Source organism: Phascolarctos cinereus, unplaced genomic scaffold (genome assembly GCF_003287225.1).
Source record: "Phascolarctos cinereus isolate Bilbo 61053 unplaced genomic scaffold, phaCin_HiC Scaffold_3;HRSCAF=262, whole genome shotgun sequence".
Lineage (NCBI taxonomy): Eukaryota > Metazoa > Chordata > Mammalia > Diprotodontia > Phascolarctidae > Phascolarctos > Phascolarctos cinereus.
The window spans coordinates 8100712-8117271 of record NW_027555736.1 but is presented as its reverse complement, the minus strand read 5'-3'; the positions used below and the strand labels follow the sequence as shown (position 1 = coordinate 8117271).

Here is a 16560-nt window from a genome sequence, read left to right as displayed (position 1 = left end):
AATGCTTTGTTTTCCACTCTACTTTTCAGAATTTCTACAAAGAGATCGAAAGAGAAGAAATGTACATAAGGTTTGTAAGCACCAGCTGTGCCTGTACCTTGCTCACAACTGCTGGAGAGCTGATGTATGGATGGTACACCAAGCAAATTGCTTTAGAAATGTCATTTTGTATCAGGTCATTAAGCCTGAGGCTTGATTCCTGGAAGTTTTCCGAAATTCCTGCCCACCTGTCAGTGTTAGGCCTGGCACATGTGTGTCTGGCCCATCCACTTCTGGGCTGTGCAGAAGAGGAGTAAATATGAACATGAGACTCCTGGCCCTTGGTCTCTCTCCGCCATCTTGGGGGAAAGGAGTAGATGAGTGAGGTCCGATTAGCACTGGCCCCAGTGACAGGAAGTAAAGGCCAACAAAAACAGCAGCGCTATTAGTAAGAGTAACTGGCATAACGCCGTCTGGTTGGCGAAGCACATTACCTATGTTAGCGCTACGTAGAGTCAACGGGACGCCACGGAAGGGCTGCTGAACTTGGTGTCAGGAAGACCTGGGTTCCAATTCCCCCCTTAGACGCTTACCCATTTGCATGATCCCAAGCAAGTCCTTTCACTGTTCTTTGCCTTGTTTTTCTCATCTGTAAAAGCAGGAGGTTGGAGCCTATGGCCAGTAAGAACTCTTCCAGTTCTAAATGTGTCGTTGTATAATCTTCTGAACCCCACAACAACCCTGTGTGGATGGTTATTATTTCTACATGACAGTTAAGAAAAGCCAGACAGGGAAAGGTCATGTAACTTACCCAGCTTCAGCTAGTGCACGTCAAAGGTGAGATGTAAACCCAGGTCTTGCTGATGCTACCTCCGGTCCTCATTAACCTGTGTCTGGTGGATCCCGTAGTTCTTCAGAGTGTTGATCATTTTCAAGTGTGCTTTTAAAAAAATCGTAAAGAATGTTCCAAACTTCTTTTTTCCTGGAAACATTCTCATTGTACTTTTTTCTTTTTTCTTATTCCATATTTCTTCACCTCCAGTCAAATTCACTTCAGGACATGTGTTTTCCATCTGAATTAAATCAATCATGAGTGTCTGAAGGAGAGCTAAATGGGTCTCTTTTCTGCAGAAACTTAAGTTGCTTCGTCTAAAAGCCTCCCCCTCTCCCACTTCAGTCTTTCAGCCAGGCCCCATAGACTTGGGAGAACCTGGCAGTGCTGACACTGAAGATTTTTCATTTTCATTGATTTTCAACTCTGGAGTCCACAGAAAATTAAGAAATCACTTGAAAATGGAACTTGCATTGTGTCAGCCTGATTCAATTACATGAGGAAATTGTCTGGAAAAGGTGGGAATGAATGAGAAACCGATCATTTTTCGACAAAGTCTCTGGAGAGCATTCTGCCTTCATGTCTTGGTTTCATTCATTTGTTGGCTTGACCTCGTCATTCCCCCATCCCCAAAAAAATGGCGCCACCAGCCTCACATCAGCCAGAGTCATCACAAGTGAGTGGTGGAATGAATTGGTGAGAGGCCCGAGCGATCTCCTCTATCACTGAGGCTGGGTTTTCTCTGCCTCTTCTGTGACTGAGCGTTTTCTTGGCATTAGGACAGTGCGTGGTGTGGAAGGCTTCACGTACACTGGGGCCACTGCACTGCTTACTTGGTGACATTTCAAGACTCTGATGCTTTCTTGTCTTCCAAGGTACTTGTACAAGCTGTGTGACCTGCACAAAGAATGTGACAACTACACCGAGGCGGCCTACACCCTGCTGCTTCATGCCAAGCTGCTCAAGGTAGGGCCTGGGGACGGGGGCGGAGGCTACGTCGTCATTGGCTGCTCTCCTTTGTCCCGTCAGCCACTCCTAAAGGTCTGGTGGGCACAGACTCATGCGATTGCCAAATTAGAGCTGGAAGGACCCTGGTAGCCCTCCTTTTACAGAGAAGGAAGCTGAGGCTAAGGGCTGGGGAAGAATTGCTCAGTATTGGACAGGGAGGGAGGAAGTAGCAGAAAGAACTTAGGTTCAGACTCACGTCCTTGGACACCGAATCTAGGACTCTTTCTACCCAGTAGTGGCCAGCTCCATTAAAAGGGGATTTGCTATTTTTATTTTTATGTCATGGCCCCCAAAGGCTCCATTTTGTAAAAATGTGCTGGGTTAAAGGAAACGTTTTCCTTCCATCTTAGGCCAGTCATGGAAGTGCAGATGGAGCTGGCTGTACATTCTAACATTCACAGCTGTCCCCATTGGGCTCTTCCACCATGATAGGCTGGGAGCTCGTGGACAGTACACCGCTAGCCATGACCCTGCCTGTATAATGCGTCACAGGGAAAGTCGGGAACTTCCTGAACTAGAATCGTCCGCTTCCAGATGGCGCCTTCTTGGCGCGTGGGAATGAGGACTCACTCTGGAGTCAGAGTGCTTGGCTCCAGCCTTTCCCATGATGCCCAACTGTGTGACCTTGGGCAAGTCACTTGACTTCCTTGGTCTTCACGTTTGTCATTTATGAGATAAGGGGGTGACAAATCTTGTCATTTCTCCCTGCACAGCATCTCCTGCGGGTCTCAGCTTTCACCCTGGTCCAGACCCTCATCCCCTCTCACCTGGACTATGGCAGGTTGGGGCCCCTGCCTCAGATCTCTCCCACTCAGCAGCCACAGTGCTGTATGGCCATGCCAGACCCCACTGCCTGCACTGACCCCTCCCCCACCTCTCCCCCTCTAGTGTGCTCCCACAGCTTCCTCTTACCTCTAGGGTCAAATATAGGGTCATGACCTGGCCTCCCTCTACCCTTCTGGCCTTTCTTCTGCCGGTTCTACACTCCTCATTTCCCACCAGCTGCACACCTTCCAACCTCTCCTTCATGCCTTCCTTCCCCAGGAAACTCGTCATCAGAAAATCTCATTATGCTTCCAGATTGAGTCAGCCTGGTCCCCACGTCTCCTCAGGCCCCTCTGTCCTTTAATTGGACCTTCTTCCTGTCCTCCAGACAGGGCCTCTACTAAAGTGAAGGCCCAGGCAGTCTTCCCATTTCCCACCAGCTACATTGCTCTGGGACTTCTGTGGGTGTCTCCATCATGCCCCATACTGGGTATCTTCTCTCCCTCCTTCCACTCCCTTTCTCCAGCTTCCTTTTGTGAGTTGTCTCCCCACCCCCACCGCCCAACCCTGTTAGATGAGAAGCTCCTTCAGGGCAGGCATTGTCTTCCTTTTTCTTTGCATTTGTCTCTCCAGCATTCAGTACGGTGCACAGCATATAGCAGGCACACAGTCAGTATTTGTCAACTATTGACTGCCGTCGTCCATCCAGTCTGGCATGCCTTGTGTTCCTCAGACACGACTCTCCATGCACCACTCCTCCAGCATTGGAGTATTCTTCTTCTTCGCGTCCTTCTCTTTCCCTGGCTTCCTTCCGTACAGTTCAGCTCCATCCTTGTGCTGGGGGACTTTCTCTGTCCCCTCCTCCCCGCAGCTGCCAATGCTTTCCCTTCTTGAGATGACCTTCCATTTACTCCCCCATCAGACCATAAGCTCTTTGAGGACTGGTTTTCTTTGCTTTGTATCCTCAGCACGTAAGCCAGTCCCTGGCACGTCAAAAATGTTTAAAAGTGTTTGTTGACCGATTGACCAATTAAATGTTTTACTAGAAACCTAACATCTGACATTAATCCAAACAACTGAGGTTGTTTACTAACCATCCATCTACCTGCAGATTTATTCGTTTTTACCTGTTTCTGCCCGCTACAGTCTGGCACATAATGAATTCCTAATCAGTGCTTTTTTGATTGATTGACTGAATGTCTAGACTCTCTGTGGTCTTTTCCATGATCCTCATTGGTGTTTGCAAAGTTCTTCTGTCTATAGAGTCTAGTTAATAATAAACATAGTCACAGTACTGAAAGCAACAACGAATGTGTCAAAGCTAACAAAATTAGAAACAGATCTCACCTGTCACATACAAGGCTTTCATCCCATCGCCGTCGGCTCCGAGTCGCACCGTAATGACCGATTCCAGCAGCACAAATACCAGCCAGTCATAAAACGGGACATTGTCCCTAAGCCTGAATCATGAGAAATGACAGAAGGTATCAAGGAAGAATTAAATTGTGAAGACGGGAAATAACGACCCTGCGGTCACAGAACGCCTTCACTGTATGCAAACTCCAGAAATCGTGCCTAATAGCAAGGCAAAGCAAAAAAGCAGCAACCCAGCTCCGGTGACTGGGCATGGATGTGGGTGTATTTCAGCATGATTTTCAAACAGCCCTTTCTGAGTCAGAAGGTTTGAATCCAACAGCAGTCCACTTACACCCGAGAAGCGCAGGACTAATGTTGGTGTCATGCTGATTAGATCATGGGAGTGGCCTCGTTTGTGGTGGAAATTTGGGACTAAGTCATTAGCACTCAAAATTACAAAAGGTTTATCCGTAATGATCCATGTCGATTATGAAAAGAAATGGCAGAGGTGCCATAACACATCGCTTCAGGCTATAAAAGCTTAGCACCTGGTGACTAGCCAGCGTGATGTGACCTGTTGACCACAATCCTCTATCAGAAGCTCTCTGTCTTCCCTGGACTGACAGATGACAAATTTGGCCTCAAATTATCCCAGAGAGGATCGTAAACCACGCTAGTCCCCATCCATTGTCACAGAGCAAACTGTTGCCCATGGTTGCCACGACATAACATGAATTTTTTAAAAATGAGTTTACATTGTATTTATTTGTTTGTTTGTTCTTATGAATTTCTTTATTTTTAGTTTTTAACATTCACCTTTATAAAATTTTGAGTTCTAATTTAATTTTCCCCCCTCCCTCCCCTCCCCAAGATAGTGTGCAATGTGATATAGGCTATACATGTACAATCATATTAAACATATTTCCCCATTAGTCACATAACGTGAATTTGTAAAAACTTAAGAACAACATTTTAAATAGATGCCCTCATCCCAAAACTCATCATCTCCAAGCTATAGAAAACAAATAAACAGATAAATTATTTTGAAATATAAAGACATGAACAGGATGAATATAAATCATCCCCATCTTCTTGTCTGCTATTAGAGTTGTACCAAGGATGCTTTCGGTGGGGATGCTCACCTGCTGACATCCCTAATGCTTTGTTCAGTTACAAAAAGCTTTTACTTTATCCACCTGTGCAATAGTGTATAAAACATTGACCATCATGGAATAATCACAGGACAGCATCTTGCCCTGAGATCATTTCTATAGGAATTCCATCACCAAAAGAGAAAAACAAGATAACAATAACAGCAGTGATTCTGTAGAGGAGATGGGTGCACTTAGGCTAGAATCCTGAGAGGCCCCTCTGAATAGGAGGGCGTGAATCCAGCTAGCAGACTAGTGTCTACTCTCGCCACCGCGAGTAAACACATTCACGCGCTACATTGGACGGCAAGATTGAAGACGTTTCAGGTCCTGCGCACAGCCCTGGAAAGTATGTAATAAGAATGACAGGAGAAAAAGAAGAGCTCACCCTGAAGGATGAGTATCACACGCCTTCATGGTAGAAGTCACTTGAGAGGGTTCTTGGAGATCTGGGGAAAGGTGTTAGAAGTTTACTGGTTCCACAGTGCAAAACTTGAAAGCAATTTTGCCCAATTAAAGATATCAAAAAGAAGCAGGTGAAAAAGAAATTCAGAACACAAAAGCGTATTAGAAATTCTAAACACCCTTAATCAGCGATGGAAAGTAAAGGTCAAAAGGTTAATGTGGTGCAAGAAATCAGAGCGAGCACTAGAAAGAACGAGGCAAATATTTCAATATCAGTCAAGCAGTTTGCTCTAGAGGCTTGAGCAGGGAGAAGGAAATGGAAAATTCTGGTGCTCCGGATGGCCACAAGAAGTCTAACACACGGAAAATGCAAATTGTATCGCGTGGGAAACAGGGAGCTTATGTCCCATTAGTAGAACGAACAGCAGAAATGTCTCCAGACCACGTGCGGAAGCACAGGATCTGATCTGAAGGGACCACAGAGGCCCTCTTGTCCAGTCCACACATGAGTAAGGTCATCTGTATGGTCAGGAACCCCCTGCCTTCCAAACGCCTCATTCCCCATCTGACCAGCTCTCGTGGTAGGATGTGTTTCCTCAGATGGAGCGAAAGGCCGCCTCTCTGTAATCACCACCCCTTACTCCTAGTTCTGTTGTCTGGAGCCAATCAGAACAAATCTTTTCCCTTTTCCACACTGCAGCCCTTCAGCTCTTTGCGGGTAACTATCATCTGACTGGGCCCAAGCCTTCTTTTCTCCAGCCTAAGGGATCCCCAGCTCCCTCTCATCTGGCGTACAAAGAAAGCTGACCTTCCACCGAATTGGTTGTCGTCCCCTAGACACCTCCTCCTTGCAGACATTCTTGCTAAAATGGAATTGCTAGGAATTGCACCATTTTCCATGTGTGGCCCAACTTGGTCAGGGTCCAGAGGAAAAGTTGTCTCTCGAGCCAGGGAGTGTGAGTTTCTCTCCTTACAATCACACCTCTTTGACTTGTGTCATTATTGCTGCATATTGAACTTGTGGTCTACTAAAAACCTCCAGATCATTTTTCAGATAAATTGCTATCTAGCCACTCTTCCCCACCCCAACCCCTACATCTTACACTTGTGAAATTAATTGGGTTTTTTTTTTGAAGACCAGTCGAAGACTGGTGTTTGTTATTTTTCAGTCTCATCTTATTGGATTCAGTCCAGTGTTCTGTCCTGTTGATCTGTCATGGGCTCTTGTCATCTGTATGTAGGCTAAGCACTCTGACCTTTGTATCACCCACAGACTTAACAGGCATGTTATCTTTCTCTTTAAGCATTGATTCTTAAAAGTTAAACAGAATAGGGCTAAGCCCAGATCCTTGGGGCCCTTCTTTGGAGGCTTTCCTATACATGTATGTTGAGTCATTGACTCTTCCTTGGGCTTGGGCTAAAAGTGACATGGACCCTGTCTTGACTTCTACTTAACTCTCCAGTACATGGCACAGTGCCTAGCACGTGGTAGGTGCTTAATAAATACTGACTGACTGACTATCTGTATCAAGTATTTTGAGACTAAATACAGACCCCTTGTTAGCATGACATTGCTTCCAACATGAACATCTGTCTCCTTAATGACCGAGAAGAGATTCCCTGTGCTTCTTTCTGTTTTCCCCTTTGGGGATACAAGGAACTGTAACAGGCATTTCCCACCTCATCCACAGATAACTTGAGGCAAATTTAATGGCACCCCTTTCAAAATGCACCAAATGCCCCGACGGATCCTCTGTTTGCCTAGCTCATCAGCATCCTGGTCCCTGATGCCAAATGGGACTATTGGTGCTGCCAAAGGCTGCCATGTGTTTGGTATGCCACTGTCTGGTATGTCTCATGAGCAACAGAGCGTGAATGAGCGAGTGCGCCCCGGTGCGGAATGCTGCCTGTGACAGCGGCCGGCAGCCACTCTTCTCATTAGAGCCCGTTACCCCTCAGAGCACATGGATTCATGATGAAGATGGAAAGTATATTGTTTAGAAGGAAAATAAATAAAATCATATTAGGAGAAGTTGTACTCCCCATCAGCCATCTCAAGGGAAAACATCTTGATGGCTTTGGATATGTTACATATAAGCTGAAACCAGAACAAAATCAACTTTGGGTATAGGCTAAACACCTCTGTCTGTGTGTGTGAGCAGTGGGACCGCCAGATCGTGGCTGACCATTGTTGTCATCATCCTCCTCATCATCATCATTGTCGTCATCGTCACTGTTGTATCCAAGACTTTGGACTGAAGGGGAAACTTTTCTACATAACAGCTCATGGGTGACCGTTGTCGTCATCATCCTCATCATCATCATCATCTTCATTGTTGTATCCAAGACTTTGGACCAAAGGGATCTCAGAGGCATCTGATCCTTCATTTTACTCATGAGCACAATGAGGCCCAGCAAGGCTAAGAGAGGTTCACCTGGGTAATTGATGAGAAAACCATTTTCCCAACCCAGCACTCTGACATTAAATCTGGTGGCCCTCCCTTCGAATCGGTGCCCAGCAAGAATGGTGGAGCCAGCCACACAATAATGAGCATGATAAAGAGAGTTCCACTGGAATCTAGTTCCACCTACCCCTTCCTTCCCATGATAATGACATGGAAATGCAGAGTCCCTCAAAGAAGCGTAATTTATGAAGATAAAGATTTCAGGAGTCACATCTGACATCAGCAGTCACCCTGGGAATGTAGGTGGCCTTACTCCTCTTACACGTCTGAATTTCGATAACAAGCTATTTTGGTGAACGTGAAGATCTCTCTGATACACCAGGGAAATTAAAATGGAATTGACAGCCTCATTGGAGAGACTGTGTGTGTGTGCATGTGTGCTCATGCATGCATACGTGTGTTTGTGCGCATGGGGAGGGGCAATTTGTCTTTGGCCCCACTGTAGGTACAGTGAGAAGCTCTATAGTTCATCATTGCTGGCCTGGTCATTTGTTTCCCCCCCCCCCCCGATTCAGCCAAGGTGTCCTATGCTGCAGGGCCCTATATTTTCCAACTAGATGACCCCCTATCACTCTGTGTCTCTTACACCATTAGGCTTTGTAATTTGTCATGACCATGTGGAGCATATGGCTTCCAATGTGGATTTATAATGCTTAATCAACTGTCTTCAGAGCATGATTTTTATTCTGTTAAGAAAAAAAAATTCCTGTGATGTGATTAGGCCATTCTTGTCAGTGACAGACACAATCTGAAAATAGTCACCTTTCCTCATGAGGTAATTCTGTGTGGAGCAAGAGAAACAGAAGCCTGCCTTCTCACCTTCCGAGTCAGCCTGACATGGATGGCTTCTCAGCAGTGCGTGTGGATCAGGCAGCCTTGCCCCCAAATGATTGTTTAAGCTAAGACATCACTTGATTTAGGCACTTCTCTTTCCTTATTTATCTCTCTCATTTTTCCCCTCGGGTGGTCAGACATACAGTCTGTGGGACATCAGAAGACACCAGTCTCAACCCTAGTTCTCTCCCTTGCAAAGTGAAGGGGTTGGGGGCTTTCAGCCCTGAGGTTTTGTCCAGCTCTTCATCTGGGCTCGCTGAGTCAGTTTCTTCATCTGTAAAGTGGAGATGATAAAGCCAGTAGTAACTACCACCTGGCTGGAAGACTCAGTGGTGCCTAGAGCTTTATAAAATATTCAAGCCAAATGGGCTGCCTTGGGAGGTGGCTGAGCAAATCATTAAGGGGACTTTTATTCAGGTGTCCATTGGACTCTCCGGCCCCTCCCTCCCAGCTCTGAGGTACTCTGATCTTATGACAAAAATGGCAACTTTCTCCTTAGAAGTAGACCAATCCAGCCTGGTGAGCTTCGAGGGGGTTGTGAGGAAGGCCCTTTAGAAGTGGGGCATGTGCTTGTAATGTCCATCATCATCATCGTTACCATCCGCACAATGGTCAGTCCTGCCTGAGTCGTCCACCTAGGAGAGGGCTATTTCAGCAGAGGAGACCGTGGCCTTGAATTAAGGGTAGGGCCACCTTCCCTTTGGAGGGAATCCCAGTGGGAATTTGGTTTGCGGGGGAAAGTCCTGCTGGGGAGGTTGAGGCTCTGAACCTCTCCTGGCCTGAAGGGTTAGCACAGTCCCAGTCCAGCTCCACAGCCAGTGAGCATGACATATGACTGCTTTTTTCTTTTTTGACTGTGAAATTCAATAATTCAGAGCAAGAAGAGACACATTTAAGTGCAGTTTTGTTTTGTGTAGTTTTTAACCTGCTTCCTTCTCAACCAGAATACTCTCCTTCTCCTTCTTAGTGCTCATTCTCCTGATTACTTTACCAAGTGACCATTAATCAGGGGTCTGGGGCCTTGTGTGTCTCTTCCATTGGCTCTTTCTTGCAGGCTTCAGAAAGAGATGATTGATTGAGTTCATAAAATTCACCCATTCATTAACATTTATCAGGCCTCTACTATCTTCCAGGCACTGTGCTAGGCACTGGGGATACCAAGTCAGAAACAAAAGCCTCTGCGCTCAGGGAGCTTACATTCTGTCGGAGGACCTTATCTCTATGCACAGGTTTTAAAGCCAGAATGCCCTGGGCCATCTCATCCAAATGCTACTCCATTTGGTAGAAGAGAAAATCAGCTTGCTTGGGCATTCCCCTCTGTCTTCCCATACTGCACAACCCTGGTTCTGACCCTTGTCTTTCCAGGCAGAGCGGACTGGTCTCCCTGCCTCCATTCTCTCTCATCCAATGAATCCTCCATTCACTTGCCAAGGCAGTTTTTCTAAAGCCTAGGTCTAACCATGTCACACTTTCTTCTCCCTCAGAAAATTCCCCTGGCTCCCTGTTAGCTCTGGGGTCACATTCAGGTCCTTTGTTTGTCATTTAAAGCCCTTCCTACCTTTGCCACCTTCTTGCACCTTGCTCCCCGCGCTCACCCTCTACGGTCAAGCTCACTTGCGTTTCCTTGAAAGCATTCCCTGCATTGGCTCTGGCTGTCCTCCATCTTGGAAGGCTCTCTATCTTCCCCTCTGCCTTCCAGGCAGCCCAGATCCCACCCTCTTCACAAGACCCTTCTCACTCTCTATTCCCACACTTCACTCTGATAAATTCCCTCTGGTAGTTTTCCATCTACTCTCTCCATGTCTTGTACACACCTGGTTGTTTGCATGCTGCCTCTGCCATTAGAATGTGAAGTCCTTGAGAGAATTTACTGTTTTGTGCCATCCTTTGATTCCCCCAGGGCCTAGCACAGTGCCTGGTACATATTAAGTGCTTAATTAATGCTTATCACCTGGGGAACAGAAATATCTTTGGGGAATTGGGCTGCAAGATGCTGTGGTTGAATGGCCAGACTCAAACAATAATGCATAAGTTGTCTCTTTGGAAGATCTTTCATGGGTGGCCATGGGATCAATTTCTAATTTTGTACTCTTTAGCATTCTTATCATTGACTTGTGTAAAGGTATAGATAACAACATTTGCAGATTTCCATATGACCCAAAGCTGGTTTGGCTAGCAAACACATTGGATGAGAGAATCATGTTCTAAAAGATCTTAACTGATTTTAGCCACACAGAATCTAATAGGAATCAGTGTATACTTTTACACTGGGAATCAAAAAATCACTTTCACAAGGACAGAATGGTAGAGGCAGAATTAGACAAAGGTTTGTGTGAAAATGATTGGAAGTAGCCAATGGGCTGCCCAGTACACAGTGGGACCGAGAGGCAGGTTGGTTTAGTGGGTAGATTCAGAGTTAGAACTAGTTCAAAATACTAACCCTTCTACTTATACCTAGCTCTTCTGTCTGCCCCCTTCCCATTCTTACTAACAGTTTAAACTCTCTCTGAAGGCCTTTGTGATGAGTTCTATATCCCATGTTTTCACTGGTGGAAATCCTCAGGGCCCACTTTGGTCCTTTCCTCCCTCCTTCTTCCCTTGCTCCCTGTTTTGTCATTACTGTCATCCCACTTCTAGCCCTCCCACCCCCATAACAAAAGCCTGTCTGACAAATTACATCTATGCCAAGTGCCATGCCTGAAAACGTCCATCTCCTTTTGTCGCCTGAGTCTATATGATCAAGTTTTTAAAGGACATGTTGAATGGTAACAGTGGTAGAAGGCTATTGCTCTTGTAGCTTATTTCTTAATCCCTGAAACTTTTACGTTTTTCTCTTGTTCCAGTGGTCCGAGGAGGCCTGTGCTGCCCATCTCACTCAGCGGGATGGGTACCAAGCAACTACCCAAGGTCAACTCAAAGACCAGCTGTACCAAGAAATCATTCACTACTTTGACAAGGGCAAGGTAAACCCCATGACTGGCTTTTTTCTCCCTCTTCTTCCTTCAGGCATGCTCATAGATAGAGCTCGAAGGAAGCCAACCTGTTCCTTAGGGAAGCTTCTCAGAGGAGGTTGAAGTTAGCTGTCAGGTGCAAGTGGATTTGTCCTGGGTACAGTCTCCCTGTTCTGTGTATAAAGGTTAAGTGTCGAAATCCTCAGAATCAGAAAGAATAACTAGCAGTGCATTTTTTAACTGCTTGGCTGAAAACAAGAATAAACCATGAATTTTTTTAAGGCATTAACGAGGAAGAACTTCAGCTGGAGGTCTCTCATCTGGAGGTCATCCCCAGTGCTTGTTACTGGAATCCTCTGGTTATTTACACATTCTCTGTGGCTGAGGCCAAATAAATCCCTTGGTAGGTGAGCGGATGCTTCACCTGGTTCACCTGGCAGCTGGCAGGGTTTTTGGGCCCTATACCACTGTTGATTCCCGTAGTGTGGAACCTGCCATGGTGTTCATCAGTTGCTAATGAATGCTATTTGTGGTGATTGGGGTCTCCAAAGACCCAGTGATGTAGAGAGAGGGGAATGACCATACTGGTCCTGGTCACTCCCCAAAGTGAGAGGGGGATATTGAGCCTAGTGAGACTCTCAGCCAGCCCTATGGGCCTTGGGGTGAGCCATTTTGTTTTTCATCACTTGAGCCAGTAGGTCGTGATCCACTTGGACCCTGCTACCCCAGAGATTTCACTCAATTCTGGGCGTCAGAATAAACCAGAGCCAAAGAAAACCCTGCCTTGTAAGTGTGTAGAGAATCCAGAGACAACAGGGTTGAGATTCAGTGCTGTCCAGCATCCTAAAGTCACCCTGACCAGTGGAAGAAGACGGCACCCCTTATTATTGTTGTCACCATTTCGGTTCTTGTTAGTACTGTCATTGATATTGACATCTAACGTTTCAGTAGGACTTTAAGGCTTGCAAAACACAGGACGGAGATAAGTGCCGTGGATAGCCCAGTTTCACAGATGAGAAAAGAGATGTTCAGAGAGGTGATGGGGAGAGAATTTTGAGACCATCGAGTCTAATCCCCTTCGTTTTAGAGATGGGGAAACAGAAGACCAGAGAATGTAAGTGACTAGCCCATGTTTATGACAAGATTGGAACCCAGGTCTTCCTGATACCAAGTCCAGAATTCTACCTAAGACACAATGATACCTCTACTTAGAAATTAAGACCGGATTTGTTCTGCATGGCCCCAGAGGGCAAAAGTATGAAGATCAGGTGGAGAAAAATCTGCCAAGGGGCAAGTGTAGGCTTGATGAAAAGAGACGCTCCCTGAGGAGGAAGGAGCTGCTGCTTGCCACAGGAAGCAGTGTGTTCCCTTCGAAGATCTCCAAGCAGACCATTTATCCACCTGACGGAGTAGGAATTCCTGTTCAAGTGAGGGTTGGCCTGCAGAGATCCTTCCCAACCCTGGATTTCTGTGATCCTGTCGTCCTACAGCTGAGTGTGTGCATGTCTATGTTGAGGGAAGGTTTTCTCCCCTTGTTTTCCATGACACGTGAAACAACAGCCTGAAGTTCTCAACTAGATGCGTGGCTCGTCAGCACCGTGGTTTGTGGAAGCGTCTATTTCCAGTTGAAGCCAATCCCATTTTTACCCCTCCTTGGCAAGAGGGGTTTCCTTCCTGCGCCCATCCCTGGGGGCAGTACAGCCCCACTTTCCAACACCTGCTCACCCCCATCTGCTTTAGGGTTTAGGCTCAGATCAGAGAGAAGGGATAATCCCAACGTGAAGTCATGTGTCAGGCAGACGGAGAGCCTAGGGGAGTGCCCAGTGCTGTGGGTAATTAGGTGCTTAATATATTCCTGTTAATGGTGGTGACTGGGAAGGCTGAGAGGCCTAGGGCTAAGCCTAAGGAAGTGCTCGGAAGCGGGGGCTGAGCTAGGCTTACAGGCAAACAGACACTTCATTCGGTAAGCCCACCTGGTCAAGATCTGGCCACCAGATTTTGTAGGCTCTAGCCATGTAGAGGACAACTTATCCAAAGTCACAAGGGCTGAAGATGGGCTGAAGACAGAGCCCTTAACAAAAGTGGAGCAGCAAAAGGAAAGAAAACAATAACTTAGATTAAAGAAGGGGATTTTAGCCCTGCCCCAGCCAAGCAATCATGAAGATAAACCTCTCACCCATAAATTCTTCCAGACATTCAAAAATTTAATCACTAACAATGCTTGGGGATCTAAGGAGAGATCAAGAGATGTGACCAAATTCCCAGAACCACCTTGACATGATATAACATCCCCATATGAGCTACCCAAGGGCAGAGCTCCATACTCACTCTTAATGTCTATGGCTAGGATTGTGCACTGAATACAGAGACAGAAGGGCCAACCTCACCTTTGGAAATCATTAAGTCCTTGTCCTGGTCCCCACCTTCTGCCCATTAGCAGAGTAGGGTCCCTGCTAAGCACTCAGTAAATACCTATTGTTGCACTGAATGCTGGATAACCATTTCTTCCTTAGACTAGATATTCAGGAACAGCCCTTGCTTCTAATGTTATTTTCTCTTGATAGTAAATCTTGACCCTGCTGGCCAAAAGGCAAATCCAGGAAACACAGGGTTCTCCACCTAGAGCTGGGGTGTACTTCACAGGTCATCTAGGCCAATCTCTTCATTTTCTAGATGAGGAAACCAAAGCCCAGAGGGGTTATGTCACATCATGGACAACTAGCCCTAAATGGAATAGAGTGGGTGTTTATCTGGATGCGCGCTTTACTGCCTGGGAAAATGGGAAGGGCTCCTGGAGTTTCTCTGAAACAAACATAGGAGCAATTCATTCACCCAGGTTCCCTTGACTTTATTTAAGACTGCTCGAATTTCAGAACAAATGCTCCTGTTGATAAAAGGGCAGGGGAGGAAGGCCAGAGGCCATTGCTGCTACTGAACCCAGCACACATTTGTCACCGACGACCTGGGGCAGTGTTGGAGTCTGAGGAGCTTGGAGTTGGAACCCTAGCTCTGCATGACCTTGGGCAAGTCCATTCACCTCTCTGGGTCAGCCTTTTCCATCTGTCAGCACTGGGGAGAGAGGTGACCACTTCCTAGGCCGTATCATTGTTGCATCCTGTTCACATAACCTCCTTCTGTTCCTTCCAGGGTAACTCAATTCGATTAAATTGAATTCAGGAAGCACTTAGGATGTACCTACTCTGTGCAAAGCCCTAGGATGCAGAGAGCAAAGTGAAATGAGCCCTGCCCTCCAGGGGCTTCCATTCTGCTGGGGAGAAATAAAATGTGCTGTATACAGAGAAGCCAATGTCAGCATGAACACAATCAGTCCTTCTTTTCTGTTCTACTAGGTGTGTGGAAAGGCTCATCTAATTTGGTGTTTGCTAGGTTTGTAACTGTGTGGGATACCACTCAAATTAAAGAACACACAGAAGTATCCAAGGAGAAACAGAAAGTTGATTTATTATTATTATTTCAAACCTCGAGATTTGGGTGTCCCTCCGCCAGAATACTCTGATGAAAGGAGACACGGACAGAAGCAAAGGACCCGATGAAATACCCTAATGGCAAATTCCCCCGCTCCCAGCAACTGTCCACTATTTGGCTCACATTTTCAATGTCCCATAGAAACTGAAAACAAAACAATGAACACAATATACATATCTATATTTCTTAGTTTGCTGAAGTAATACCAAAGAAGCAATTAGAGATGTGCAGTCAAGCTAAACACTGTACTGTATAGCTAGGTCACCATGACTGAAATATAGCCACAGGGGAGTCTTCTTCAGGAGTTTCAGGCTTGGCAAACTTTAACTACTTAACAATGGCATGGGGAGGGTGGGGTACTTGGGGTTGAATTCCCGTAAATCAGGTGATTTCTAGTAAACCGAAACTTAGGCCTGTCAGGCTGCCATGCTTGCCTTAACTCTAATACAATTTCTATTTATTCTTCTAAGAAGTTTTCACAGGACCCCTCGTCCCACTCAGACTTATCCCAAACCTTAATTACACTGAGGAGTCTTCACTGGGACATCCCATTCATAATTAAATAAATGAAATAGGTATGAAGTACTGTCAGGACTCTGTGAGCACTTATAGCTTGAAGGCGGCGGGGGATATGTAGTGAAGGCACAATGCACCTTGTGGTACCTCAGAGGGGCCTCGAAGGGAGCTGGGGTCTCCACGAAGCAGATGTGGTGAAGGAGCATACTTATGGGGTGGTGGACCCTCAGCGCAGAGGCAAGGCATGTTGTATGAAAGGAAAAGTAAATAAGCTATTTTAGCTGCAACTTGGAGTGAATGTAGATTAGGATTATAAAATGTGTAGAAGGTTAGGTTGGAGCCAGATTATGAACGGGTAGAAATGCCTCATAAATCTGTGTGTGTGTGTGTGTGTGTGTGTGTGTGTGTGTGTGTGTGTGTATGTGTGTGTGTGTGTAACTTCTTCAGTATGAGGAGTGATGTAGTCAGAAGTGCTTTAGGGACATTCGTTCAGAAGGTGGGCAAAGGATGCATGGGAAAGGGAGAGACTCGAGTTAGGAAACCCAGTTAGGAGGTGGTCCCAGTAAGGGCCTGATTCAGGCTGGTGGTCTTAGGAGGGGAGAAGAGGAACAGCAGTTGTAACCCAGCCCCCGGATCTCCTTCTTCCTTCTGTTAGGCTCTCTCATGTATAAATGATGCTCTGTTATCTTTCTCCTTTTTCCCCACACCAAAGCATTCTTCTATTTTTGCTTTTCCACCCTCTAAAAAAGGATGGATTTGCTCTTAATCTGGCTCTTAGTTTTTAATCATGTTCTTTGTAAATATAAAAGGTC

General features: G+C 46.1%; 1 protein-coding gene across 3 annotated transcripts in view; it reads left to right on the top strand.

The window, feature by feature from the left end:
• Window positions 1-16560, top strand: part of DOCK1 (dedicator of cytokinesis 1) — a 577278-nt gene that overhangs the window by 499203 nt on the left and 61515 nt on the right. For all 3 annotated transcript variants that reach the window (XM_020973593.2, XM_020973592.2, XM_020973594.2), the window contains exons 36-38: window positions 30-70; window positions 1687-1777; window positions 11639-11758. In XM_020973593.2, the coding sequence (XP_020829252.1) occupies window positions 30-70; window positions 1687-1777; window positions 11639-11758 (252 nt within the window). The remainder of the gene's footprint in view (window positions 1-29; window positions 71-1686; window positions 1778-11638; window positions 11759-16560) is intronic.